The sequence below is a fragment of the Nannobrachium achirus genome (genome assembly GCF_963921795.1).
Source record: "Nannobrachium achirus genome assembly, chromosome: 6".
Lineage (NCBI taxonomy): Eukaryota > Metazoa > Chordata > Actinopteri > Myctophiformes > Myctophidae > Nannobrachium > Nannobrachium achirus.
In genome coordinates, this window is record NC_137815.1 from 16473331 (window position 1) to 16491345 (window position 18015).

General features: G+C 41.7%; 1 protein-coding gene across 1 annotated transcript; it reads right to left on the bottom strand.

Annotated features, from left to right (window-relative positions):
* Positions 1 to 7358: 7358 nt before the first annotated feature.
* On the bottom strand, positions 7359 to 14141 carry LOC308286837 (odorant receptor 131-2-like; the record flags this gene model as incomplete). The annotated part of the gene is made up of 6 exons (XM_080727960.1): positions 7359 to 7673; positions 8867 to 8917; positions 10062 to 10338; positions 11798 to 11938; positions 12565 to 12742; positions 14138 to 14141. The coding sequence occupies 6 exons, from the start codon at positions 14139 to 14141 to the stop codon at positions 7359 to 7361; spliced, it is 966 nt and encodes a 321-aa protein (XP_080584086.1).
* Between the last annotated feature and the right edge of the window lie 3874 nt (positions 14142 to 18015).

Sequence of the window (18015 nt, forward strand, 5' to 3'; positions counted from 1 at the left end):
CATCTCGTCTTTTTTTCTTCTGACTTCTGCAGGGGAAAAACAAAAACAGTTTTGCATATGTTATATATTTTTTTCCTCTCTTTTCAACAAGACACAGGCAAAAATATAAATATTTCAAAGGGAGCGGCAGACCTCTTACCTTCTGAACTCTGAACGCAGGTGACTGTGTGCCCGGCCTTCCTCTCCCCTTGACTTTTATAGCGGACGGATGTCTGATAACTGTGGGAGAGGGACCAGGTTGCATCAATGTTTGTACCCGCCGTACGTGGAATAAAAGTAGGGCTACGTAGAGAGATATGGTGGGGAAAAACATCACCTTGGATCTCTAATCACACACGCACACGCACACACACACACACACACACACACACACACACACACACACACACACACACACACACACACACACACACACACACACACACAGTAGTTTGGGTTGAGGTTCTATGAGGACACCTCAGTGTGACACATCAGCTGCACCCTTCTTTTCTTAACTTTCTGTCACACACGTTTGTATCCCTCCATGGCGAGGTCCCTGATAATAAATGATATATTATTTACGGGTGCATATGAATTCAATGATTGTGTTTAAGCAGATTATAATACGTTAAAATGTTTATGATGCATTGTAGACATGGCCATCATCGAAAGCGTTACCTCTTCTATCTATAGCAGGGGTCGGTAACCTTTTTGATATGAAATGCCATGTTCTAATTTTCTTGATAGTCAGTGTGCCATGCATGTCAACATTAAGTTAAATTGTGACGTCACACCACGTCAAAATGTTATATTTTCCAATAGATTTTGATTTTTGATTTGATTTTGACTTTTTTTTTATACACGCATCCACAGTAATAGCTCACAACACATTACCATTACAGCCCATTTTGAGCTTGTAGATCAGATATTTTTTAAACACTTTGATAAATCTTGAAAAATCTTCCCAGGCAGAAAATATTTTCAAGTGGGGGTCTACAGAATGCATGTCAATTTGGGGGTCCTTGACATGAAAATGTTTAGAACCACTTTCAACAGGTCTGAAAATTGCATCCCAACCCAAAATGACCCAGTTGAGTTGAAGCCCAAGCCCCATACTCACCCTCCTATCTTCCAGACTGCATACGCAGTTAGAGAATTATGTGCAGGATGTAATTTTACACATACATTTTAAGACAGAAATCCTCTCTCACACACTTCTGCCAGCGTGCCAGTGATCACTCTCCCCTGTGCCAATGTTGGCACCGAGCCTATAAGGTTGCCTACCCCTGCTCTATAGTCATTACTCCAGCTCTATTCTACACCAGTGGATTGATATAGACCTGATGCAGCCAATGAAAGGAGGAATGTCAAAGGACCAGACAAAGTGGTCCGTTTGGTGTCTATGACATGGGTTCTCAAACTCGTTGGGCTCAGGTCACCCCTGAAAATAACCTCTTCATCCAAGGCACCCCAGAATTACACTGATACTAATGTAGCACCTTACATGTATGACATATAGATAAATAAGCGGTGTTTCTCAATTCTTTTTGGCTGCAGTACCCCCTTACACTGATTTCTGAATCCAAGTACCCCCTTCCCCTGACTATACAGCAAAATGTACATCAAATGTCCAGTTCCAATGCCAGTAATTGATGTCATTTGGTTTAGAAATGTAGAGATGAGCAGGTTTACACAAACTCTGTCAATGTTTTATCATTACCAACAGTAAAATACATATTTCCATTTTCTATTTTTTTTTCACGTACCCCCGCGTACCTACGGACCCCCATTTGAGAAACACTGGGCTACAGTATGCCAAAAGGAAAACTTGAGAGATTAGGCTATCCGTTTACGCAGGACAGATTGAGAATATCTTTATACTCGACATTTAACCATTTGCAACCAAGTGCAACTCAAGTCTGTTTTACTCAGTATAGACTAAGTGGTTAAACTGAAGTGATATTGATGAATTCCACATATATGTTTTCTGCTGCACCCCTGGTCTTGTGTCGTGGCACCCTAGGGTGCCTCTGCACCCACTGAACCCATTATTTCTATGAAATAATCAGCAGTGAGTCATGTCTGATGTGTGTGTGGGTGCCAAGACTGCTGTCTAAACAACCCTCCACAAGGCTGCATGGGACTTGCCCCAGATGTCGGTGCCATGTGACAGAATTGGCACTCTGGCTGTGACCCTGGGAAGAATGTATTTCTCAACAGATTACACTCATGAAAAAGCAAATTGCCATTGTGAAGACACAAAGACAACTCTTAGCAATATAAAATTAGGACTATTAGGTTATTCACTATAAGAAATATATGACATCTTCAAAATGGAAAAGCTAACTTACCTCCTTAGGTAAGGTCTACCAAATTTGGAAAAAGCAGACTTTTTATAACCCCATTGATCCTCCTGCTAGTAAGGGGATTTTATACGATATTTGACCAATCTGCGAAGTAAATCGTTACCAAGAAATGTATTCACCAATGTGTTTCTAAAGGTGTGTAATAATATGTACTAAAAGGTTGAAATTCAACTCCCGGGGGAAACCTCATAAAAAAACTGATTTGTGTTTGTGTCCCATTAATTTACTACAGGAAAAAAATACAAAAAAGAAATCTGCTTTAAGTAGCATGTGAGGGGTCAAACTAGGGGTTTTTCATGATGCTGAATCCATTGCAAGCATTTGTTTTGCATGAAAAACATTCCTTGGGCTAAAATCGGACCCACAAAACGATGGTTTAGTGATGAATCATCACTTTTCACAGTTTTGTGGGGGCCATTTGTCGCCCATGGAATGTTTTTCGTGCAGAACAAATGCTTGCAATGGATTCAGCATCATGAAAAAACCCTGGTTTGACCGCTCACATGTTACTTAAAGCAGATTTTTTATTTAAATGTTTTCCTGTATAGTAAAGTTAATGGGACACAAACACGATTTTTTTTATGAGGTTTCCTCCGGGAGTTGAATTTCAACCTTTTAGTACACACCTTTAGAAACACATTGGTGAAGAAATTTCTTGGTAACGATTTACTTCGCAGATTTTCTTATGTTCCCCTTACTATGCTTATAATAGGTCTATACTTTTACTAAGCCATTGTACCCCTCCCTCATACTGTATGGTTGTATTCCATTATGTGAACTTGGTTCCTTTCTCTTTTATCGCCATGTGTCTCTTCAGCAGTAATGTAAATACTTTCTTTAGTGTGTGTTTATTTTTATTTTCTTATTGAGAAGTGATACCTGTACGCCATTGAAAAGTGTTGTCTTTTGGGTAAAAGAACTACAGTAAGGACTATTATTTTAAACAGTGTTTGTAATCTCTCCAGTAGTGCACTTGGGAGAACCAAGTGCTATGCAAAGACAGCAGGGAAAAAAGGAAGGAAAACAAAAAATATGGGCAAATGTGAGAAATTGTGATAGGCCTACACTGTATTGTCAATTATAATGTGCACAATGAAACAAATATTTTCAAAAAGAAAAAAAAAAATATATATATATAGGACTACATATGACAGCCAGGGATGAGCAGAGTTGCCACACATCTTTGTAAGAGTCGGCGCTATAGTGCTGCCTATGGGCATTTAGAGATCACCAGTTACTGGAGTAAGAGAGGAAACGACCGCTTTACCTACCCAGGACGGAGATGTGAGAGATTAGGAAAATCTTTTGTACCGGCTGCCCTTAAGCTGTACAACGAGACACATAACAGACGCTTGAAAAGGTCTCCCTTCCTAACTTAGACTGACGGAACCATTGCTGTATTGACTTTGACCTCTAAGGACCGTCCAGGAAGAGTGCTCATGTGCGTCTTGCGGTGACACGCTTCCTAGTTTCTTCTTTTTTCGCACTGATTTTTGACATTGCACTATTAGGTTGTGTTGGTAGTTTCTGAGTATTTTTGCTTTATTTAACAATGACAGTGAGATACTTGTTTGCACTAACTAACATTGACTGCTATGGTCTCTTTTGCAAGACACTTTATGTATATATACTTATATATTATTCGCCCCCTCTATTGATGAACCGTCTCTTTATTGGTACTGTACTGCTCTTGTCTTTGTTTTCTTTTTTTCCCCCCTCTTATCTATCTTTTCTTACGTCTCTGTAACTTTGTAAATAACTGTATACTGCTGTGCTTCTACTGGACAACTGAATTTCCCCCTTGGGATAATAAAGGTATCTATCTATCTATCTAGAACATTGGTTCTCAAAGTGGGGTCCGGGGACCCCCCTGCGGTCCTTGAGGGAGTTCTAGGGGGTCCCCAGCTAAATGATAGTTAGGAACCAAATGGACCCTTATGGGTATGTAATTCGGAGAGTGTACAAATGTAATTTGCACGCGGGAGGGCAGTGCTAGCTGTCTGTTTGGAGTTTGCAGAGGACGACATCGGCTAATGTCTCCTAGAACAGGGAAGACAGCTAGGAAGGACAAACATGGACAAACCACTGACCGTGCAGTGCACTAGGAAGGAAAAACCTGGACAAACCACTGACCGTGCAGTGCACTAGGAAGGACAGACCTGGACAAACCACTGACCGTGCAGTGCACTAGGAAGGACAGACCTGGACAAACCACTGACCGTGCAGTGCACTAGGAAGGACAGACCTGGACGAAACCACTGACCGTGCAGTGCACTAGGATGGACAGACCTGGACAAACCACTGACCGTGCAGTGCACTAGGAAGGACAAACCTGGACAAAACACTGACCGTGCAGCGCACTAGGATGGACAGACCTGGACAAACCACTGACCGTGCAGCCTAGGAAGGCCTCATGGGTTGCTGTGTGACAGCCAAGAGAATACTCGGCATGTGCACTTTCTGGCTCTCTCTACAGCAGGGATCCCATACTTACACACTTCGCCATGTTTTCAACATTATCTTCATAACATTAGATCTGCCATTTTCACTAGTTTTATGCAACACTTTTGTATGATGAATTAGGGCTTTAATTTACCAAAAAAAATGTAAAATGTTGGAGATACGAGGTTTCTGCCTGACAGTGATGATTTATATCTGTGTCTCTGTGTGGACAGGTCAGATACCTGACTTAAACCCTTTATTGATGCATTAGAGCCTTTCCTTTTTATGTGTTTTATTATGTAGATTTTATGTGAAAATACCTATGTATTAATGAAAAACAAAACAACATAAATATGCACACACATAAAGTAGTACTGTATTACTGACTCCTCAGGACCAGTATGTCTCCATCTTGTGGTAAATATGTTGATTGCAACAAGGAGTAAAATCTTTGAGTGGGGGTGTGCATGCGTTTATGTAGGCTATGTGTGCACACACAGCACACACACAACACTTCACGTGTTTTCTTCCTGCATCCATACATTCATAAATAACTTTTAAAATGGTTTCCCTATTTTGGGAATATCATTACAGGCGAAAGATAAAATGAAAAACAAAGCTGCACAATATGTAGCATTCCTGTTCTACCCATGAGTTGATCCCAGTGCTGATCTTTTTCTTACCACTGATCTAACAGAGCCTGCCTGCTCGCTCAAGGGAGAAATAGACTTTTCTACCACTTTTTGTGGTCACATGTTCAGATACTGGATTCTGATTGGCTTAAAACAGTGGTAAATCAGTCAACAACCTTGAGTTGGCTCATTGCATGGACCCCGCCCACTGAAACAATTAATGACTGCAACTAAATAACCTTGCAAGTTACAACTGTGTTTTCTTTCATTTCTATGGTAGAAGTGGTAGAAAAGCAATTTACCATTCGAGGGTCGTGGGTTGTTGGCTGATTTACCACTGTTTCAGGGTTGTGGCACGAGATAAATCAGCCAACAACCCACTCCCTCTCATGGTAAATGGCTTACTTGACCTTCAGGTCAAGATTCGTGGAAAAATAAAAAGAGGATGGTGTCAAAGGTCATGTTAGTCAGTGGTGCTCAAACCTTTTCCTGTCAAAATTATATTTGTTTGGCCGCTGACACTCAAAAAAACAATATATTAAATTTTACACTCTTGAGAGTGGACCCTTACTGGTCCATTTGGTTTCATTTTACACTCAAGAGTTAAACTAGGCCTATTGTTAAACATCTGTATTACTCAGTGTTGGAGAAGTTAAAGTTACATGTAACTGAGTTACATAACTAAGTTACATTTTGCTGTAACTTGCTTTTGTAACTCGTCAAGTAACTGAGATACTTTTTGGGTCATTTTTGGCTCATGTTTGTTTCATGTACATCAAATGTACATTCTCAATTTAACGCTGAAAAAATAAAGTAATTCAAGTTACTCAAGTTACATTTTCTATGTAACTTGAAAGTTTATAAGTTACATTTCTCCAGGGGTATAACTTTAACTTGATCAAGTTACTGCCATGGTGAGTTACTTGTAACTGTACAAGAATAGGCTTTCAAAGTAACTTCCCCAACACTGGTATTACTTAATTAAAGAGTTATTTTGATCAATGTTTGCCTGTCATCTCTGGTACCACATCAATACAGCATGGAAGTCAAATATTAGAGGCAGAAATTATGAAAACTAGACCTTACCCGTTCGAAGATATGTGCTCCAAAATATGTGCAGAGTGTGGGTTGTGGGGAAAGTTACTGTGGTGCGTGCGTGAGAATATGTGGGAGCATCATAATGTAAGGAGCAGCTCATGGAGGAGTGTATATTTATGATGCAAATAATTTAACAGCAAATTTAGGTGAATAGAAGTATGAATGCGCTTGCTCCACATAATTTTTTCATACCCGTTGGAAGATGAGACACACATCAAACGCACCTGGTAAAAGCGAGAGAGAGAGAGAGAGAGAGAGAGAGAGAGAGAGAGAGAGAGAGAGAGAGAGAGAGAAAGAGAGAGAGAGAGAGAATGCACATTCCTAACTGTGAGAGAGGGGTGTGTGTGTGGGGCTACAGATCCCATGGCCTGGAGGAACGGACCGTAACCATGACAACAGGCAAAGAAAACGCTAATAAACAGCTTTAATTTGGGAGAAATGAAATTCGGGCTCCGTCACCGTTGGTATAATGCTAATGGCCAATACCATGTGAACTTTGGGATCAGTTGCTGAAGCGAGTGAATAGATAAACGTAGATAAGCGTGAGCGTTAGAGCGTTAGAGCGTGAGTGTGTGAGTGAGTGAGTGAGTTTGGTGGTTTATCTGATAGATAGCAGATCTACATGCTCACAACACCTCGCAACGTGAGCATGTAGATCTGCTATTTTCACAATACAACCGTATTATACAAAATGTAATGCCTCAACTCTTAGTGCTCGTCAGGGTGCGGGGGTCCCCAGTTCAAATATGATTATGTTGGGGGTCCCCAGTTCAAATATCATTATTTTGGGGGGTCGCGGCCTGAAAAGCTTGAGAACCACTGGGCTTAGAGGGAAGCTCTCCTAGCTCTTGAGGAAGTGGCGCTGGCCGTGTCTGCAGGTGAAGAAGAGCCGGAGGTGGCCGTTGAACCTCTGGTCGCGGACGCCGTAGATGAGCGGGCTGAGCAGGCGGGGCAGCACGTTGGTGAGCAGGAAGGAGGTGTAGATGACCACGGTGCGCTGGTCGGGCCGCGCCGCCACCAGGGCGAAGATGATGAGCGGAGACATGTAGGACACCATGCAGATCAGCAGCTGCACACCGTGCAGCAGGATGGTGCCCTGGGCCTTCCTGGCTGAGGACTGGTCCGCCGCGCAGGCCGCCCTGGCAGCCAGCAGCACCTGGACATAGTGGTGGTGGAAGAAGTACTACATTTTAGTTTTACTTAAGTACACGTATCATCAGGACAGGAATTGCATGGAGGCCATGAAGGCCATGGCCGCCGTTGCTTGTGCCCCTAAAAGCAATGGCATGACCTGAGACCACAGTGGCCTTAATGCCCCAGCTGACTGTACCTCTCTCTCCTCTGTCTCTTTCTTGTCAAGTAGACACCAGTGTCTTTTGTTGAGATTCTGATATATCTGATTTGTGCAGGGCTGAGCATGGATCAGATTGTAAATAGCAATTTATTTTTTCACAGCAGATAGTCTACATATGTATTACATTTAAAATCATCCTGAACCCTTAAATTAAATTAATTATGGACTAAAATGTTTTATTTGATGGCCTTCCTGCCTGGCATTTGGCCTTTGTGCGCTCAAAAAAGGCCAAGTTGCCTTGCCCCTAAAATGATAAATTCCGGCATTCAAACTTTTGAGCGGTGCTCCTGGAAGGAGCCAAGCTCCAACATCTGGCTTTGTCTGGGCCTACATCTTGGCACAAAGCGCTCAAATTTTCTTGCATGTGTTGGCATCAAAATACTTACTGAAGTAGCAAAACTAAAAGTAGGTAGGCTACTCAGCAGAATGTCCCGTTTTATAAGGTATCAAATGTATAAAATGTATTTGAGTATTTTCTCAATCTAAATAGCAGATCTACAAGACAACATGTCACATTTTCAAATAGCCGAAGCATTTATAGGTCTGATTGGCTGAAGTAATGTATGTATGACCCTGTTGAAGACCTAAGTATCCAAACGTGTAGGTCAGCCGTTGCCTTGCTCAAAAAATGTATTCAAATTAATTTTGAAAACTGAGTGCCTTAGTATTCTTTTCCCTGCAGTCTGCCTCACCACAAGCAGAACGTTGTGTTCCTTTGCTTCTATTATACGTACATATACCTGTTCCACTGAACAGCACCTGTTTTGAGCCACTGCATGTGATTGAACCAAGGCAGCGTTTCCTTTTCTGTTTTAAAGTGGATATATTTTGTAATATTAAAAAAATCTACAAAGTAACTAGTAACCAAAGTTTTCAAAAATAATTAGAGTTTAAGTAAAAGTATTGAAAATTGGAAATAGTCCAGTTGAAATACCTCAACATTGTACTAAAGTACAGTACTACGTAAATGTACTTAGTTACTTTACTCCACTGACCTTGACGTAGGTGATGATAAGGGTTAGGAACACAGAGGAGAAGAGCAGCACCTGCAGAGAGACACCAGGGTTATTAGAACTAATGACTTAATATGATAACTTCCTACTTACTACTAACCTTTTAATAACTAGTAAGCGGCATCGGATCAGGAGGCAACCGGAAGGTTCCCAGTTCGATCCCAGGTTCCCCCAGAGTTGAACTGAACCCCTAACTGCAGGTTGATGTCTTGCATGGATTCCTCCGCCATGGGTGAATGTAATGCACATTGTAAAGCTTCTTGGATAAACAGTGCTATAAATGCACCATTTAGCATTTAAAAATACATAGAATTGAATGAAACATTTCAATTAACTGAAATAAAAATAATACCAATAACTAACTGAAAATGTATTGTGTGCTTACAAACTAAAGCTATAAGTAAAATCATATAGATGTCATGTCCTGAAAATCGCAGATCTACAAGCTCACAAGATCAAATCATTTGTTATCTGTGAACGACAACAAAGGCTAAATCAATCCACAGTGACAGACACATATGCATCCTGAGCCACCCGAGTGCAACCACAGTGTTAAAATGACTTGTCTTTTAGTTCTACAGGATCTCCTCTCATAGCTTTAGTTTTTATTTTCGTCAGTGAAAAAAGGTAGTTGACGACTAATGGGACGTCAGACTATTGAGATTTTGTATAGTTTTAGTCAACAAAATAGGCACGTGCACACATAGACATCAAAGGGGGCCTGAGCCACTGCCCTTTTATCCGTCTGTAAAAAGTGCCCTCTCCAGACCATGAATGCAGTTTTTACTATGGTGAAAGAAATGCAAACGCCCACTCTTTCCATGCCATACCTGAAGGCAGCATTCAAGAGAATTTCCTTGTCCAAACTCTGCTGAACTTGAATGCAGCGTCTTATGTTGAAAGAAATGCCCTCTCTGTGTAGAAATCCATGCTGTTACGCCACATCTCCTGTATTGACTTGATTATTAGTTCAGCGTGGTATCAAGCATCAAAAATAGCCAACCTCCAAGCTCACAACGTGTCGCAGACTTGCAACGCGACGCATATGTGAGCTTGGAGGTTTGCTATTTTTGCTATTTTCAACAAAAGGCCCTTTTAGAAATTTCAGACCCTACCCCTGCCTCTCTAACATTCTCCCTGCAACGAAATGATCACTGGACAGCGATGCACCCCCCACCTGAACGGTCATGGCCAGGGCCTTGTGCTGCTGGGTTCTGTAAACCCCATTGGCGTAGCATATGATGGGCCTGCTGCTGCTGAACGCCGCAAGCGGCTGTGCGGCCGTGGTGACGAGCAGCACGATGTCGCTGAGCCCCGGGAGGCTGGAGACCCCCCACACCAGAGCAATGAGAGCGTAGGTCCGCCTCACGGTGCACAGCTGAGCGTGGTGCAGGGGTCTGCACACGGCCACGTAGCGCTCCACCGCCATGCCAGCCAGGTTCAGAGGACTGATCCTAATGTACAGAGGACTCAGAAGAATGTCACAGTGGTTGAAAAAGTGCTCGCATTTTTTGGGCCTACTCAAAGGAGTAGTTCACCCCCAAAATGTATTTTTTGAGCGGTGGTAAACCGCTCCTAAGAGTGGCTGTGCGTGTGTCTGTAGCCTTTTTCTTCAGCGTTTTGCCATAGCAAAATGTGTGTACGTAGCATCATGTTTGTCTAGTGATGTCATATGTCGTGTGTCTGTAGCCTTTTTCCTCAGTGTTTTGCCATAGCAAAACGTGTGTGTGTAGCATAGCCTGTACATCCTAGACTCAAATCCTATAGTCTGAAGACGTTATGCAAGCACAACCACCGCTCACTTCACAGTGGGTGTGATTTTTTTTCTATTGATTACTCACATTAGTTCAATAATATTTTTAGTTTGTTTTTTTCGCATTCCTAAGACAATAATTTGATAACAATAAATGTACCCCCATTGATTCATGGGGACCCATCGTGTCTCCATGGTGTGAGAAATCAATAGGAAAAAAAAGTCATTTTGGGATGAACTACTCCTTTAAGTATCAACTTACTTAAAAGTATCAATACACAATGTAGAAATAGGCTACTCTGTTACTCTGTAAAGTAAAAGTCTGAAATTCAAAATGTGTTTGAGTAAAAGTATAAAAATATTGTTATCAAAATGTACTCAAAGTACCTCATTGTGCAGAAAGTCAGCAGAATATACCCATTTCACAGTTTTCAAATGTATAACATTTACAAAAATCTTTTGATTTGGTTACTAGGGTAGTATACACCGGCTGAGAGGGTCGGAAACACTCGGCTGTCGCCTCGTGTTTCCCAACGCCTCTCAGCCGGTGTATACTACCCCGGTAACCACTCGCCTCTTGTGGCTTATTGCTTTATTAAATCTGTGTGAAACGTGTCAATAGTGCATGTTTTAAGGGAAAAAATCTATTATCATGGATATAAATAAGTAAACACTGTGATTCTCTATAGCAAATACATGGACATTATATTTCAACACATATGGACAAACCCACCTTGACATGAACACAGAGATTACACACATTTATCGATAGACCAAGAGTAGCTATATGGAATGGAAAAGTAATTAGACCCCTATTTTTCATCTTCTTAAAATGGCTAAATACAAGGTACAAATACTAGTTTCCATATAATCAATTATTTGCACTGCAAAACGATTCAATACCGATTATCTGCATTGTAAAACGATACCGATACGATACAAAGCCAAAATGGTACGAAAAATCTATTTTTCGATTCAGTTACTATAGGCCTATCATAATTAGACCTATCATGCTTACAATGAACAGTAGAACACGGTGTAATTACTTCTTGGTGGTGATGAACTACTGATTTCAGACTCGCTGAGCAGCTCAGAGAGTGGGCGGGTCTATGGGCTGGAGCCAGGCAAGTGATGAACAGTAGAACAACGAGTGTATTTACTTGTTGGTGGTGCTTGCGATGAACAGCAGAGTGCAGCAGGATGACAGGGTCAGGGGAACGGTGTAGGTCAGGATCTGCAGCAGGACTGAAACCGTCAACATGATCATATCATTGACCACCAGGTGGATGTACAGCACATACCTGGAGAGGAGAGGAGAGGAGAGGAGAGGAGAGGAGAGGAGAGAATTATTGCTTGTATATTCATCCATATTGCATCAAGACATCAGAGACACATACTTCCCACAGATTACACACACCCAAAGTGAGTTTGAAAACATGACCAACGATAAAAAAGAAAAAGAAAAGAAAAGAATCCCATTCTTACTGGGAGAAATACAACAATGTGCGAACACAGTAGCAATATTTGTGAACTGTTATAAAACTGTGATAAAAGAAGGCTAGAGACTGGATAAACCATGGATTGACATCTATATCTATCTATCTATCTATCTATCTATCTATCTATCTATCTATCTATCTATCTATCTATCTATCTAAAACAATGCTGCTATTCTTTCCAAAAGCTTTGTAACCCTGTATATAAAATGTCACAATGCGGCATAGCTCTGTTTACACAATACTGTACCCCCTCCAATAATTATGTTCCCCATTTTCAACAGTTTTTATTTTATTTTTGACACTTGCTTTGGCAATGTAAACATACATTTTCTCATGCCAATAAGACTCCTTTGAATTGAATTGCAGAGAGAGAGAGAGAGAGAGAGAGAGAGAGAGAGAGAGAGAGAGAGAGAGCACCTTGGGGTCACCTGGGGTCTCGTTTGAACTCCTGGCTCTTGAAGAAGATGTAAACAAAAGATCCGTTGATGAAGTTGATGGCGACCAGGAGGCTGACGGAGATCAGGTTCTTTGTGAAGGCGGCGTTGAAGCTGTCCTGACGTCTGGACGAGTTCATATCAGCACCTTTCAAAAACACACTCACAATCACTGCCCGAGAAACAACAGAATTAAACAAGAGGACAAAATACATGATGACTTGTATAAGGCAGATAAATATAGCCTAACACAGGGGTCAGCAACCTTTTTGAAATGAAGTGCCATGTTTTTATTTTCTAGATAGTCAGTGTGCCATGTCAACATTCATTTTAATGACACCCCATCAAAAATTCATACATAAATGTAAAAATAAAAATAAACATATTGTTTAAAAAAAAAGAAAGAAAAGAAATCATACATTTTGATTGTCAGGATATAACGATCATTAGACTCAGAGCAATAATCCAGCTATCTCCCAGACTCCCTCCCCAGTCAGAGTTCAGAATTTTAATGATGTAGAATTATGTGCAAGATGTAAATTGCAGCAAATTAGGTGACTTAATTTAATGGACCACCTTTGAAACAATATTTGATTTTAAAATATAAATCCTCTCTCTCACACTTCTGCCAGTGTGCCAGTGATCACCCTCCCCTGTGCCAATGTTGGCACTGTGCTTAAGGTTGCCTACGCCTGGCCTAACGTGTGCATTCATTCTATCAGCAATAAAAACAACATGTCAATAGACTTTAACCACTTAAACAGAAATGACAGCGACGATATACTGTACTTGCCTTTATCCCTATAGGCCTACTTGTCTCAGGATTAACCTTTTTCCCCTCCACTTAGAGATTCAACAAAACATCTTTGTTGGTGTACACTATACCCCCCTACATTCTACTCTGTTACTGATGATAGGAAGAGGAACCTTTGATGTATTTCTCTGTTGTGGCTGATAATAGGAGCACCAGGGAAAACATTGAAAATATTAAAATATAATACAGAACATATTTCAATATTTAAACAATATCGATACATACACTGCAGATTCAGGTATAGATTGACAAAGGAATTTAAAGGCAAACTGCTAAAACAGGGAAATACATTTAATTAGCACCAACATATCTCCAACATACAGCACATGGCAAAACATAGAGCTGTGCTGTGACCTACCTCAAAGTGCATGGATTCTTTGCTGACTGTTGTTGTTACTAAATCAGCAGAGATGGATAAAACGCTTGAGTACTTGTAGTCTTTGATTGTTTAGTAATGAGACCAGAATGGGGGGGGGGGGGGGGGCGTGGCAGAGGATGACAGAAATGTTTGGAGAGGTTCTTTAACCCTGTAAGAGCCGAACTAATTTCTACTTGCAAAAAAAATGGCATTGTAATACTAAACGATAGGATCCAATGGTGATTTTTAGGTGGTAGGGGGAATAAAATTAAAATCATTTAAACCTTTTTTTTGGATTAAATACAAATGATGTGAATCTGCAACAGTGCATGGGTCTTACAGGGTTAAAGGGGTAGTTCAACCAAACAAAAAGGCTATTCCTATCAATTACTCACCCATGAGGGCTTGAATTCAAGATGATTCTTGTATTCTTTGGTCAAGTTTCAGCCCTTCACTTTTACTTTATCCAAGTTAGTATGGAACCTCTGGAACAACATGCTGCCCACTGAGGAAGACATTAGGCCTACAGTATGGTTGCTTTAATCTAAACTTTAGTTTAACATAATGACTTATTATAATCGTGACATGTGGTACTAGGTTAACCTAGTACCACAAGAGCCTAGATGTGTCCACTAGGTCTCATAGCTGTTGTTTTGGTACAGCCTATCTTGTTATGGTTGAAGCCTGTCCTTGAAGCAGCTACAGTATAACCATGATCTCTGCCCTGTTCTCTTGGCAGAACTACCGTACAACAAGAGTGTTATTGTACTTCTCTCCATGATATCATGTACGTGAAGCATCACCAGAATATGCCACAGTTCTCGGCATCACAAACAATGACTCCGTCCTAACCGGTTGGCAGATCCTCCAACACAGGAGCTGCAACATCAAGGTAAGGATTGCCCTTCTATCCTTTCTCTGTTTTGGGTTGGAGTCTGTACATGAAATGATTATTTAAATTTCACTGGCATGAGGAGGAATTCTAAACATTGCCAAATCTGTATTGATTGAGGAGTCAGAGTTTAAGAAGTAATTGTGCATTGCTAAATATCGTTTTAAATTGTGTGTGTGTGTGTGTGTGTGTGTGTGTGTGTGTGTGTGTGTGCGTGCGTGCGTGCGTGCGCGCGTGCGTGTGTTAGTTTTAGTTTTTTGTTAAATGAAGTGCGAAGCTAAGGCCTATATCAAACTATTATTATTGTTATAGTCTAGTGAGGACCCGGGATCCTGAGGGTATTCTAGCCGGAGCATCCATTCCGATGACACAGTGATTGGCTACTGTAGACGTTGTAGTATAGCTCCCCTGTGTCTTAACAAACTTAACTTCTTCATGACTTCTATCGTTCTTTGTCTTAAGTGTTGTTGCCCCCCAAGGTTGTGTAAGCTCAGCTATAATCTTTTTATTTAAAGATACAGACTAATACATTAAACAAGGATTCCTATTCAGTCGCAAACATTTTGCAGAACTACTACGGAGTCCTATATTTTGCATTTGTGCATGTGTAGAGCCACTATTCCAGTTTTGCCGACTATCCCCCCGAACTGTCTGACAAGTCGGTAAGACGGACCTGCCGTCGCCCCAACGTCTCGGCAAGGAGTGTCTTAATGTAACGCTACTTTAACCACAAACAATTAAAAAGCTATGGTCCATCCATCCATCTTCAACCGCTTATCCGGAATTCGGGTCGCGGGGGTAACAGTTCCAACTGAGACTTCCAGATTTCCTTATCCTGAGCAACTTCCTCCACTCCCTCAGGGAGTATACCAAGGCGTTCCCAAGCCAGTTTGGAGATATAATCCTTCCATCTGGTCTTTGGTCTGCCACGGGGTCTCCTCCCAGTGGGACGTGCATTGAGGACCTTCCTAGGAAGGCACTCGGGAGGCATCCGTACTAGATGCCCCAACCACCTAAGCTGACTCCTTTCCAAGTGTAGGAGCAGCGGTTCTACTCCAAGTCGGGTGACTGAACTTCTCACCTTATCTCTACGGGGCCGGTTCTAGGATTCTGGTGGCCCTAAGCTAGATTTCTTTTGGTGGCCCCCCTAAACCAGGGGTGAAAGTGGCTTTAAAGTGGCTTGAAGTTCTGAAAATCAGGGACACCTCTTGGCCGTGGCTGAATACAAATCATGAAATATGAAAATGAATGATAGTGATTCACAGTTAAGCCCTAATCGTTTTGATAGTTTAATATGTTAAAAAGACTTACAGTAGCAAGTTCACACTTTTGAGTGTAAACCACACTTCACACCCAAATAGTGTCTAGACATATTATGTCTGAGAAACGTTAACATTTCCTTCTTCTGCTGCATGTTTTTAAAAGTGTTGCGAGTAGCCTACTGAAAACTGAATTTGATATTTCCGTGCCCTCTGGTTTTAACAAGAAACATGGAGACTGCCATGCTCAACTGAAACATTTTCAGACTTATCAGAATGAGAAAACAAAGCGACCTAACCTACAGGCATTGTATTGAATGAGAGCAGGGTGGAGAGCAACTGTGGTTCAACAAGACCGTCATTGATTTTTTTATTATGCATAGTAATTTTGTATTTACATGTTTTTATAGGATATTTGTATGCTTCTTATATGGACCCCAGGAAGATTAGCTGTTGCTCCAACATCAGCTAATGGGGATCCATTAAATCCCCTACAATATGTGCACCTGCACCTGATGGAGGCAATGCATGCTATACAGGTCACAGGTTAAACTGCATACTACACAGTGACTAGGGAGTCAGTCGCAGCCAATGAAATTCGTGCTGAATTCAGATGTCATGAAAGCTGTGAAGAAGCTGTGAACAACACACTGCCCTACTTCATCATTCTGAGGCTCGATGGATTTTACATTGTCACACATTTTTAAGTTCTGTATCTGGTCAGGAGTTTTTACTTCTCCAAATTAACTGCACAGAGCTGGCTGCATGACAATTTCAATGATGATGTCTGGGTTGTGAGCTGCACAGAATGTTAAGGTTCTATGCAAGGCTACAATGCAAGCACCATTCATGTTAAAGAAATACGAATATTCAGTATGGGGTCCCTGCTTCATCTCTCTATCAGCTAATAGGTCCTTGGCTGGAAAAACATTGAAGACCCCTTATCTACATCAGTGGTTCTCAACCTTTTCTGGCTGTGACCCCCCAAATAATCATATTTTAACTGGGGACTCCCCTACCCTGACGAGCACTATAAGAATTGAGGCATTACATTTTGTATAACACGGTTCTATTGTGAAAATAGCAGATCTACATGCTCGTGAGCATGTAGATCAGCTATTTTCACAATTTCAGCATAACATATTTGACAATTTGGCCAATGTTTAATTTGTCATTTTAGAGTTGGAGGGAGGGACTTACTAAGACACTTGGCACTTGTCAGTTAATACTCTTTCCGTCAAACATTTCTGGCCCACAGCCGAGCAAATATGGAATCTGTTGTTCTTAGAGCACACTATTTTTGTCACAACAGGACAAAGGGGAATAAAAAGGCAGCGCGTGCCAAGTAAGTCCATCAGTTCTGAGTGGAAGGAAGTGCTCCGACCCTAATCACGTACCATTCGTCTGCACACGCACACAAACACGCACGCACGCACACACACACACACACACACACACACACACGCACACACGCACGCACTCACTCACACACACACACACAAACGCATGCACGCACGCACGCACGCACGCACGCTCACACACACACACACGCACACACACGCGCGCACACACACACACACACACACACACACACACACACACACACACACATACACACACACACACACTCACAGCCTTTATCACATACTTAAAGGAGAAGTGGACGTCAACCATACTAGTTTCATGAGAAAACCCTGTGAGAAACCCTTATCCATTATGATATGTTTTCACCACAACCAGACCAGTGTAGTCTTGTAGTTTTACAGTAGCTACAGCTGATACTGTGTGGGTTTGAACACAGGAAACGAGTGGGAGGAGCAGTGGGGTTGGGGGTCTCTGGATGTCAGTCCCCAAGTCTTTGGTGTTTGGCGTTTCAAACCATCAACAAACAGCCGCCGCAGCCGCTGCTGTGCTGAGACTGACGCAAGCGAGGCGGACTGGCACGGCGCACAACAAACCACTCAGCGCACAATTGGAACAGGAAGCTCAGATGGAAATTAAGGCTCTTTCAGCGAGAGGGAGGCTGGCTCACTCACTGGGATGGTGACAAGACAGCCACACATTACTGTAACATTAGCACCCCATTGTAAGAGGATCAAACAAGTGTTAAACACACACACGC